At 37.1% G+C, this 12,899-nt stretch overlaps 1 protein-coding gene across 1 annotated transcript in view; it reads right to left on the minus strand.

The window, feature by feature from the left end:
* PDSS2 (decaprenyl diphosphate synthase subunit 2) overlaps positions 1 to 12,899 on the minus strand; it is a 259,040-nt gene that overhangs the window by 142,224 nt on the left and 103,917 nt on the right. Inside the window, exon 2 of the mRNA XM_032858248.1 lies at positions 7,381 to 7,515. Within this exon, the coding sequence (XP_032714139.1) occupies positions 7,381 to 7,515 (135 nt within the window). The remainder of the gene's footprint in view (positions 1 to 7,380; positions 7,516 to 12,899) is intronic.

Below are 12,899 nucleotides of genomic sequence, written 5' to 3' on the forward strand. Positions count from 1 at the left end.
CTTTTTAAGTATGAAATAGAACTTTCTTTTAATTTTCAAGTTAATTTTAATCATACAAAATAATAGGAATAGATTTTCTTTACAAAAAAAAATTAAATGTTCCAAATAAAGCCCCCTTTGATGATTTTTCTATAGCTGTTCCCAAACCTCCTCCCTTCCTACTTCTTCCAACTACTGTCATCATCAGGTGGGTGAGGTTTCTCCCAGACTCTTTTCTAGCATTTACATATGTCCTCTTAAAAAAAACAACAAACATTACTATGTTTCCTGCTATACATTTCAATATTAATTATTTCACATCAATGTAATTGAGAGCCCAAAATGAATATAATCAACGTGTTCTTACTTAAGCCTCATTTCTTTTTTTTTCCCCCCTCAAGATTTATTTATTTATTTGAGAGAGAGAAAGAGAGAAAGAGTGGGCATGCATGAAGGAAGGGCCAGAGGGAGAGAATCTCAAGCAGACTCCTCTGGAGAGGATCCAGAGGTGGAGGTCAACCTCAGGCCCCGTGAAATCATGACCTGAGCTGAAATCACAAATTGGATGCTGAACCATCTGAGCTACCCAGATGCCCCAATCCTCATTTCAAAGGTATTTTTTGATTTGGTCAATCTCTAAGGTATATATGGTTTCCTAATTTTGTTAGTCAGTTTTAAGTACCAGACAAATTCTAATGTGAGGTATGAAGGTGAAGATGGATAGTCTACTGTTACCATGACTAGACGTCATCAGAAATTAATTCATGCCACACTAAAAAGATAATTATGAACTAAAATATTTTCAGCTGAGACCAAGACTTATTCCCTAAATTTAAAGATTTATCAACAACAAAACTCACTTCTTTTACCATTTTTAAAATTTTCCACCGTTCTCCTTAAATTAAGATTTCATTTGGGCCTCCAAATATTCTACCACCACTTCTGTGACAGCATCCCAAGTCTGACAAACTTCCTCTTAGAGGAGAAATCACTCTTAACACGAGTCATTTTATTAAGATGTTTTCTAGATTTAACTTATAGTTATGTTTATAATGCTTTTTTTGTTATTAGTTCTAAAAGCCCAACAATAACCTTAGGATATAATGATTAATTTAACCTTAATCAACTGAATAATACACTGAGTTAAAAAAAAAAAAAAAGAACTAGCACAATTTCCAAGAAATTGACGGTGTCCATTTTAAGATTTTATGTATTTATTTGAGAGAGAGTGAGTAGGAGGAAGAGGGAGAGAGAATCTGAAGCAGACTCCACACTGAGTGCAGAGCCCAGTGCAGGACACAATCCCGTAACTGCGAAATCATGATCTGAGTCAAACCAAGAGTCATACGCTTAACCAAATGAGCCACCCAGGTGCCCCGATGGTGTCCATTTTAACAAGGACAGTAAACCTAAGAAAGTAAATCATTTTGCTTCACTCCTGCTCTCTTTGTTAAAAAAAAAAAAATCTATACTTTATGCATTTTCATAGTCTACTTGATCTTGTCAAAAAGGGGAAAAGAAAAAGTTCAGGTCAGCCCAGGGACTCTAAAGCCCTCATTCTAACAGCAGGACTAAACTAACCACCAGTTTTCTGGTAAAAGTGCATTATGAAGTGCTTAAGTAAAACAAACATACAGTTAAAAATAACTCAGACCACTGAGGACATAAAATGAATGAAGTCTCTCTCATCCCATTTCCCCCAACCAGTTGCCCATTCCCAGAGGTGACCACAATTAACTCTTTTTGTCTCTTTTAAAGCACTTTCCATGTGTAGAAAAATCCACCGTTCGCCCATTCAAGCCCCAGTGGGATCAAACTGTAATATGTTTCTGCATCTTGATTTTTTTTCTTGATTCTTCAAGATCTTTCCAGATCAGGCAAACAGACCTCCTTAATGTTTTTAAACATCCATCTGATACTCCCTTGCGTCAGTAACAACATGGGCTCTCTTGGTGGATGCTTTGATTATTTCCCTTTTTTGGGGTTGCTGTTGTTCTTGCAAACAATGCTATAAAAAGCATTCTTATACATACATCTTTGAGCATTTGTGTTAACACATCAGCAATTTTGCTAAATCAAAGGGTGGTTGAATTAGAGTAAAATTTATAGTTGAAAATGCTATAGCTACCCCAAAGCTACGCAATGTAGTCTAGCTGAATACTCAGGAAGAAAAGAAAATGTGCTTGGCAAACTTCTTCCAATCTCTTTTATCAGTTAAATAAGAGGTGTTGGGAAATTTCAGGCAACAAAGGTAGAATGAAAATATGTGGTCTGTTTTATAACTGTTAGTTACCAAATTATTTTCTAAGTAACTCTATCAATTAATGTCCATACTAACAAAGCATTCAAGTGCTTACTTCTTACACACTCACAAATACTGGGTATCAAACTTTTTAATCTTTGCCAATCTGACAAAGGAAAACAGTGACTGTGTTTTAATTTGTCCATTATGATGAATTCCAGACTTTTCCACCTGTTGTTTACTAATCATCTAAGATTCTTCTTCACTGAACAGCCTGTTCATTTCTTTAGTTCATGTTTGTGTTGCATTATCTTCTTCTGGATTTATAAGACCTTCGACTGATTTGTTCATTAAAAATTGGTCCTTTGGCTTGTATGTTTCAAATATTTTTGTAACTCTGGCATTTTCTTTTGACTTTACAGTAATTTTTTCCACTTATGTGCAGTCAAATGTATTTTTTGTTTATAGTTTCAGGGTTCTGGAACCTTTTAGGGAGGTCTTCCTTGCTTGAAGATTAAATGATAATAAAAATTTAAAAAATAATAATTTAAAATTATTATTATTATTAATCAGCCATGATCTTAGAGTCACTGACTGCCATCGATGTGTTAGGAATATACTGAGTGCTGGGGTAACATGGAGAAAATAGATCATCTGAACTATGTTTCACAGCACACAAAGTACACAGTCTTCTGTTATCAGTATTACAAATAAATACAGAAAATGATCGGTCCATAATTTTATTTTCTTACTCATCAGCTCACCTGTCACCCAGAAGCAACACTGTCACTACACTGGTTCCCCAACAGCAGGTCATTCTCCTCCCTCTGGAAATGGGAATTGAGGACAACATAAACTCAGAGGAGTCTAAAACCAGTAAAACATCAAGCCATAGAGATGCTAGAATGGGAGCTGTGGATAACAGAGGTGAGCAAATAAAAGGCACTGAAAGAAGGAATAGGTCAAAATATAAAGCAAATAAACTTTTAATGGGATTTTAAAAAATTTAGGGGTGCCTGGGTGGCTCAGTCGGTTAGGCAGCTGGCTCTGTGATTCCCACTGAGGTCATGACCTGAGTCCTGGCTGAGGGGCCACGAGGCAGGCAGACTCTTTGCTCAGCAGGGAGTCAGCTTGAGGATTCTCTTTCCCTCTTCCTCTGCCCCTCCCCCACTCTCTCTCTCTCTCAAATAAATCTTTAAAAAAAGATAAAATTAAAAGATGAAAAAATTTAGTAGATCTTCTGCAATACTATGTGAGTTATTTTTTTTGTATTTTTCAGTGATATTCCACTAATACTTTTTTCCTTTGAAATGTAACTTTACATCTCACTTTACATGATAACTATGATGAAAATTTGAGACTTTTTCATGTTCCATGAGGAGTACTTTAGAGTTGGCTTTACAGCTCACGTCCTGAACTGGAAGTGTCAAAGGACATAATAAGGTACAGTCACTGTGACACAGTCCATGTTAAACTACTACTGTAAAATGTGTGATTCCAAATGTGTATTTTGTTTGGCATACTACGTTTATGCTCTATGGAGGTTCGGCCGTGCAAAGGTTCTTGTTTCAATCTCTTCTACCAGAGTTAACAAAAGATGTTGGGAAATTTCAGGCAATGAAGGTAGAATGAAAACATGTGGTCTGTTTATAACAGTTAGTTAGACAAGAAATAACTGAATCAATTCTTGCTAAAACAACCGAGAAAGCTGAAGTATTCGTAAGGAAAATTCACCTAAGTTTCTTTAAACTTAATAATTACGTTACATTAGAGACATCTATACTTTGTAATATCATATTTTATATATTGTAATGACTTTCTTGTACATAAAATAAAAATATTCTATCCTTAAGATAGTAGGAAGTTATAAATTTATCTTCTTAGGAGTGGCTATGATACCTGGCAATTTAGTAATACTCTTAAAGATTAATTTTTTTATTATTGAAATATAGCTGACATATAATGTTGTATTAGTTTCAGGGGTACAACAGTGATGTGACAATTGCATACATTACTCAGTGCTTACCACAATCAGTATAGTCACCATCTCTACAACTATATAGTATTACTTTTTTGATTGATCACTTTTGCAACCAATTTTTTGAAAGCCAGGATTGGAGGAATAAAACTGAAGTCCACAGCCTTGTTGGCAAAAGGCTATGGTAGATGTTTATAGTGCAGTTTTATAAATGTAGCTCTCATAGCTGTTTTTCAAAATGTAATTATTACATTTTAGCCTCACTTCTGCCTCTCTTGGCCATTAAATGATACATTTCCTAAGCATATCCACAGGTTATATCCATCATTTATATCCTTAGGCCAAACAAAAGAGGTCACCTCACTCACTTTTGGTCCCTTAGGTAATTTACTCAGGTCCCATGATCTGACCTCAAAGTCAAGTTTATGAGAGAAAAACACAAACAGTGTAAATCCCAGAAGTTTGGAGGTGAATTAAAAAGCTCCCAAGTCAGTACTTCCCTCAAATGTTAAATAATTCACTGTGGCATTATAGATACAAGCCTCCAGCGAAAGTTACACTTGAACAATTAAGGAACCAAGAGCCAAACAAATGACTTCAGGGGTAGAGAAACAAATTAATGGTTTCTCATAGTACTGTGCCAAATTACATTTTCACATTAACAAGTGTGTAAAACACCCAAGCATCACCAACGACTTACTAGATTAAGTTTGATTATAGAAAATAGCTTGGAACAACACACCAGGATTATTTGCTAAACATACTTATGGATTCTATACACTTGGGTGTGAAACCCATTTATATTATTTATAAAGTTTTTATATTCATAAGGTACCACCTACTCTTTTGTAAAGTTTTTTTTTATAATTGTTCATGTTACAATAATCATCTGTCACATGTGTTATATTCCTCTGAAGGATCAGAAGGAGATGCAACTGTTTCTTAGTGGCTAGATGCGAAATTCAAAACACAAGATCACATCACTGTGCCCTGTCCACATACAGATATCACCACCGGCCTAGGAGAAAGGGGGCGCACTTTAGAGTAAAAGTAGGATTTACATACCAACTCTATCACTTTCCAATTAGAGGATTTTAGATAGTTCTTAACCTCAGTCTTAGCTTCTTTTACTGCAAAATGGGGATAATTCATTTGTGCAAATATTTATGGAACACCTATGCATCAAATAGTACTTTCCAAGGGTTATTTTTATTTTAGGATGAGAGATAATAAAACATAGCTGGTCTTCATTAAAGATATGTACAGTCACCCAATTGCAAGAGCAGAGGTCCAATCAAATAGGGTCAAAGTGGCAGACTGAAAATCAACAGAGTTCCTAAAGGAAACGAAGATACATGGGATACAAGGTGCTATGGAGTCCATTTGCTTTCCAGGGATTAACAAGATTATTGGTATTCATTACAGATCTCTATGTATTTTCTCTGGTTAATTCAACTAAACTCAATCAAGGGCTCTCTACAAAATTCCTAAGGTAAAGTTTTGAGCTCTAATTCAGACAGGCTGGGGGAAGGACGTAGATGTATAGAAGATTTGCCAACTTACTTTCCATTTAGATGTTTTTCAAAGACATGCTTACAAGAAGAAGATCCTTTTTGGCATACTAATTTAATGGATAGCCTAACCTATACGTGAAATAAATTCTTTGAATCAGACTAGAAAAGCAGAATGGAATCAAGAAAAAAAAAAAACCATATGAAATTTGGAAGGAAAAGAACTATAGTTGGATCCTCAACTTGTCTCATTTGCCAGTTGGGCACCTTGAAAAAAAATCTCAAGATTTTTGAATCTTAGTTTGCTCAAGAGTAAAATAAGTATAATGACAACTCTTATCTATAGCATTTTGGTAACGATCAAATGAGATAACTAATAAAAATGATCAGTAACCTATAAAACACTAAACAAATATAAATTATTTCTCAGTGAGTAGGGACTGAAAACGATCCCAGGTATCCCTTCTGGTGAAGATACTTGCATGGATAAAAGGTAAAAGGTCTGCAAAATTATCCTGGCTGGAAGAGGGGTCCAGCAGTGATAATTCTGATTGCTTGTTAATGAGGAAGATCATTTGGCTTCATACCTGGTAAGCAGTAGTCCTCTCTAAATATTATCTAAGAAAAAAATGTATGGATAGGACTAGTAGAAAAAAAAACAAAACTAAGGTATGGGTTGATTTTTAAAGTAAATCCATGAGATACAGTAGCCATAAGTCAAACTTCCTGGAAATGCTTCTTTTTGTGAGGAAAATTTCCTTGTCACCCATGTTTCTGGAGTGGTTTTAATTTCACGTGCCAAAGTCCACCTGCAGGGGCTACAGAGAGGCTCTAGGGAGGCTTTTAACACAATGTCAAGTGCAATAAATACTAAATTTAAAAAAGTTATTACTGATATACTGTTACTAAAAAATACACAATAATTTTTTTAATACAATGATTTTTAAAAAAATAGAACTGAAAATTTTAAGTATGTTTTATGTGAAGCAAAAATGACTCATACTCACATACTTGTTTTTTAGTCTAAGTGTGTAGGAGAAAAAATTTCTTATTCTAGTAAGTTTAGTTAAAAACCTTTTCACCATAAAAATAAGCATAATAAAACGATATGGCACTGAAGTACGTTCGTTCTCCTAAAATGATAGTTGCAACATTATTTTATAGTTAGGTATCATTTTGAGTAGGTTTAAAAATCATAAATCCTGGACTATGTCTCTATAGAGAAATACCATGATGGTGAAGGAGGGGTAGTCACGAATAGAAAATTTTAAATGGCTAGAACAGAAATGAAAGTTTCAACACAAATGTATAGGGAAATTTACCAGTTACGCATGGAGCTGCTAAGTCTATTAGACTTGTTAAGAATGATAAAAATACATTTAAGAAAGAGGGGGGTGCCTGGTTGGCTGAGTCGGAAGAGTGTGTGACTCTTGGGTCTTGGGGTCATGAGTTAGAGCCCCACACTGGGTGTAGAGATTGCTAAATAAATAAATAAGTAAGCTTAAAAAAAAAAAAGAACAATAAAAATACATTTTTAACCATACAAAATATGTTAATCTATCCGTGAATCAGAGAATGACAAAGAACTAAACAGTGAGTTCCACTGACCACTGTTCAGTAAAAGGAAACACAATTTAGAAAGTCAGGTCAAAAGACTAAGTTCTTCTTACCATGAATAGATGCCACTGACCATGTCATAGCTCTGACATGAAGCGTTCGTGCTGCTGGGCCCAGCTGCTTTAGAAATAAGTAGCACCACCAAGCCCCGCAACTGGAGGTTATGCCGGCTATCGTGTACGAGCCCCCTGCCAACAAAGAAAGGAGAGGATTAATATACTGTTACAGGATCAGCCACATCAAGTTAGGAAGTTGCTACTATTCACCAGACTTCCAAATCAGAGAATGGGACTCCGAGGAAAGAAATAGAAGTAGGGGAAGAAAGAGCTAACACAGCAGAAAGCAGTGAGTTCAGGAAATGACCAGCGAAACCCATGGCTGGCATTAAAAGTGACAGTCTCCGATTGTGAGGCTTAATGATCTGGCTCCTTGCTCTTTCTGGGTTTTCCTATGGTCTGGACCCTCCACCTCACAATCTCAACTGTTTGCTCAACCCATAGTTTTAAACTGTTCTACGGTAGCTAATAGCAACTGAAATACAAATTATATGGCTTGGGTGAAGTGATATTATTTGGGAGAGTGGTAAAAAATGATTTCTGTCTTCACAGGTAGAGAAGATGATCAGAGAATTAAAATGACAAATCCAAATGACTTAAAAATTTATTTGATAAGTAAAATGGAAATGTATGCCATCAGCAAGTCTTGCCATTTCCTATTATTTATGGAAAGCATTATCATTCTAGACAACAATATGGCTTTAACTTAGCATGTCATTTTATTTTTGCGATGAGTATTGAATTTTCATAATTTCTACTATAACTAAGGCCAGGAATACATTGGTTTTTTTTTTTCCCTCAAATATTGTAAATGGTTGTCATATAAGAACTAAATGGCAACATAGAAAGGAAGGAAGGAAGGAAGGAGAAAGAAGGAAACTATGGGCAATATATTATAATAAATTAATATTTAGAACAATGCTCATGAGCACTAATCATATAGATACTATGCATACGTACATAAATAACACACGAATATAGTTCTTGAGTGTTGTGGGAAAAAGTATTAAAATTGTATTATACTTCATTAAATTATTAAGCCCTCTTTGGTAAGTGTTGAACAAAGAATTAATTTAAATTAATTAAGTTAACATAGCCAAAATTAATGAGTTAGTTCATTACTTAAGAAAAATCTTTGCCCCTCATGCCTCCAAACAGAAATTTTAAAAACCTTCCTGGTTTCAAAATAAGGCAGATCTTCAGGCTTTCTGCAAAGGAACAGATATAGCTCTTTTGCTAATTATACTTTCCCCTCAATCTAGTAAGTGATCATCAGCAAGTTTGAGGAGTTAGTAATTTTTAAAAGGAAGTTCTAATTTCTTAGGAAAAAGCAGCTAATTTATAGTAATTAAGTTATATCACAACAGAAACAATCATCAGAAATATCAGAAATATCCAAAGCTTCTCATTGTCATGTAGCTCTCCACTTAAATCCTGTAGACCCAAACGGCAGGGAGGCTGGGAAGCACCCTATTTTATAATAAGTAAATGTAAAGTGGGAGCAGGAACACTTCCTAAGTTTTCTGCTTTGAATTACAAATTTTAACTTAGGCTGCTAGATCCTTATTAATGCACTGCCCAAGGTGAATCTTTATTCTTCCCTTTTTAGATAATAATATTAAGGAGAAGGTCTGAATTGGCTCTTAACTGGAGAAAGGGAAAAGAGGAAGGTGAGGCTGTATGTGGGTGCTTGTGTTTTGGGGGTTGAACCTGGGGAGGGATGAGGGATATAATAACACAATAAGACCTCCAAGAGGGTGAGAAACTGGAGAAAAGTCTGGCTACATCATGCTAATAAAAGAGCTCTGGTAACAGTTTTGATGCCTTCCTCAAAGTTCTCAGAGATGGGACCTTCCACAGGAGACACACACACAAACGAAGAAGAAAGAAGAAAGAGAAAAGAAGAAAGAAAGGGCGGGGGGGAGAGGGAGGGGAGGAGGATGAAGAAGAAGAAGGGCAACAAATACTCATATAGTGCTTCATATATGCCAGGAACTGTTCTAAGGGTTTACTATATATTAACTAAATTAATTCACAAAACTCCAAGAGGAAAGTACCACAATTACCCCAATTTTGCCGATGAATGAGGAAGAATGAAGCACTCGAAGAAGTTAAGCAACTTGCTCACAGCGCGTAGCAGCAGAGCCTTGACAAAGCTAAGATCTGAGTCCAGACCAACTGACTCTAGAATCTATATACACTCTTTTTAGAAAAAAATTTTTTTTTGAGATTTTGTTTATTTGAGAGGGAGAGAATGAGAGAGAGATTGAGAACACGAGAGGGAGAAGGTCAAAGGGAGAAGCAGACTCTCCACCGAGCAGGGAGCCCGATGCGGGACTGGATCCTGGGACTCCGGGATCATGACCTGAGCCAAAGGCAGTCACTCAACCAACTGAGCCACCCAGATGCCCTAGAATCTACTCTTAACCATTATGCTCTCATGACTCTCCAATCTGCTTCATCCCATGTACAAAATTATTTGCTAATAATGAGAAGACTGTAGCTTTAGAAACAGGTTTAAAAAAAAAAAACAAAACTCCTTCTCCCATTCACTAGCTGTAGGACTTGGAGACTGTTACCTCCACTATAAAATGAGGCTGACGATGTCTACTTTCCATCGTCATTTTATGGAAGAAGCAACAAGAAGAAAGTATCTAATACCGTGGAAGCATGTGGTAGGTGATCACATAATCAGAAAATTACATTCGCTGTCCTTATTACTTTTTTGCCACCTATTTTTTTTCTCAACTCATATTTTTTCTTTCTTCTAATCCATTTCTGTTCCTGTCTCTCAAAGTCTAGCCCACTCCACAGGCATACATAATCGCCTATAAATCTCCTCTCCTACCTCCCAAAATAAAAAAAGTCGAGGAATTCTTCCCCCAGCCCCCACCCTCTGCAAACTTCATCATGCATCAGTGAAACATTTGCCACTTTGAGAAAGCATTCTGAAAAGGTCAGGAAGAGAAACCGTAGTGGACTGGCTGACAGAAACCAAGGGAAGAGTCAGAAAAGCCCACCTTCTGACAGTAGTTAACGACCCGGAGAAAAGCTTAACAGCTTAAGTAAATTAAAAAACTGCTTCCAAACACCACTTCTTGAAATTTACTTCATTAACACCCTTAAAAAAAAAAAAAAAAAGCACCAAGATAAACTGATAATGTCTGCAGCTCAAAAATTAGCTCACAACCAAACGAGAATAAGAACTTTTGCTTCTGAGCATAAAAAAAATCCTTGGGATTCTATAATACAGAGATACTGGTTCTCATCTAGATCAGGCTGTACTCTGCCTGAAACAGCATGAGTTCCTCTCAGTGCCTCTCTACAGGAGGGACACTGATTGAGCCAGAGCATGGCTAGAAGACGGTGAATTCCTCTAGTGCCACCTGCATGCCTGTAGAAAAAGCTCTGTTAGGCTGGTATTCTCAAATTTATCCAGGCAAAGAGGCAGTGAACACTTACAGCATGTTAGGCATGGTGTAAACAACAGTGGAGGAGGGCCTGATGGTGAGCGCTGGTGAGCTGTGGTCTCCCTTCCGATGGATAAATAGAGTCTGGATTAAAAATCCCAATAAAATGTGGCATGAGCTACTTTAAGGGATTGAACAAGGGCTGTGGGAGCACAGAGAAGGGGCCACTAACATAAATGGGGGCAGAGAGGGGTGAAGGAGACTTCCCCAAGACTTAAGGATGAGGAGGCAGTAGCCAGAGGAGCTAAAGCTGAAAGGGGAAGTGAAGGGGTAAAAAAAAGGTGTTCCAAAGAAGAAAAAGTATGGGTGAAGGTTTGGAGGAAAGATAGGGGCGCAGCTATTTCCAGAACCAACATGGCAGGAGCACAGCTTGTGAGGGGAAGAGTTGGGAGAATGAAAGCTGGCGAAAGGCATGAGAGGGGTCTATTCGTCTGAAAGGGCTCCATCTGGGTAGGAGACAGAACTACTATAGAAACTGACACAACTGGATAGAAAATATGAAAACAGAGCAGGCCAATATTGATTCAACATGAAGAAATTAAAAACAAAAAACAAAAAACAAAGCAGCCTCTGGTGATGCTGAGTCCCGTTAACAGAGACATTCGGGAAACTGCACAGCCCCTGACATACACGCCTGGACTGTTTGACATTTGAAGTTTCTTCTTCCTCTGGGATTCTTCATGATCTCACCTCACTTATTTAATTATCCAATACTCTACAGTATGTATAATAGGCCCCCAAATTGGAAGAATCCTTTATTGTCATCAAAATTAGAATGTCATGAATGAAAGCAATATTAATACCTTGAAATCTTATTTATTGAAGTTCTACAGAATTGTGTTCCTTTTAGCTCATGTCAACTAAAACCTCATCATTCATTCATTCAACTAATTCAGACTGGACACCGTCCATAAATTAGGCACTGTGTGAGGCACAGACACAATGGTGAGCAAAACCAGGCATGGAGCTTGTGGAACTTGCAGGCTAGTGGAAAAGACCGGAAATAATGGAAGAATCACAGAGAAATGCAAAATTACAATGGCAGTAAATGCCACAAAGGAAAAAGATGATACTGGGAGGGTTTAAAAAAGGGGAACTGACCTAGCGAGGAAAGTCAGAGGCTTCCGTGAAGAGGTGATGTCTAAGCTGATACCCAAAGGCAGAAGAGATATAAGAGGGGTCAGTGGGATGGGAACAGACACGAGGAGTATATCTGCAACGCAAAACCAGGCATATGTGAGGCTGAGAGCACTGTATGAAATGAAGCTGGAGACAGATGGTACTAGACCACACAGGTTAAGCAGGCCACGTGAAGACTTTTGCTCTTTATCCAAAGAGTGGTGAGAAGCCATTGTAGTTTTTATTAAGCAGCAGGAGACATGATCAGATATTTAAAAACAAAAACCAAAAAACAAAAACAAAAAAATCTTATCATCAGTGGAAAAATGACTTGGGTGGAGAGGAAGGAGGGAAACAAAGTGGGTATGAGGAGCCGTGTTAGGAGGCTTTTACAGTAGTCAATGAGAAATACGGAGGTAGAAATATGGGGGTGGACAAGTGAGAGAGGTACCAAATCTAAAGTAATATTGCAATTCAATTTACATCGATGGTGGATACTATGTAGTCCTGGAAAATTAGCCAATATGGATAGAGCACTAATTTCAAATAATATCATCCTGAAAAATCTGTAGCTGAATTTGGGGGCATGGTAGGAAGGAATTTGGCCCCCTCTAAAATTCTGCTCTAGATCTACAACAGATATAAAGAGCGAACACACACTAATATTTTAATAGCTACACCATTTCGTGATGGACATAAGGATTGAATAGGTGAAACTCTGTGCAACCCAGCTCTATATCCTTCTCACATTATGGTTTTATGGCTAACTGCATGCATCATCATATCTTTCCACAGCTACTACCTTCCTTTCAGTTCTGTATTTCAAATCCTCAAATCATGGCTATGCCCCCCCCCACCTCTTTTTTGAGAAGGAGAGGGAGACTGAGAGAGGGAGAGAGAGAGAGACAATCTTAAGCAGCCTCCCTG

The sequence above is a fragment of the Lontra canadensis genome, unplaced genomic scaffold (genome assembly GCF_010015895.1).
Source record: "Lontra canadensis isolate GAN:19392208 unplaced genomic scaffold, GSC_riverotter_1.0 scaffold14, whole genome shotgun sequence".
Taxonomy (NCBI): Eukaryota; Metazoa; Chordata; class Mammalia; order Carnivora; family Mustelidae; genus Lontra; species Lontra canadensis.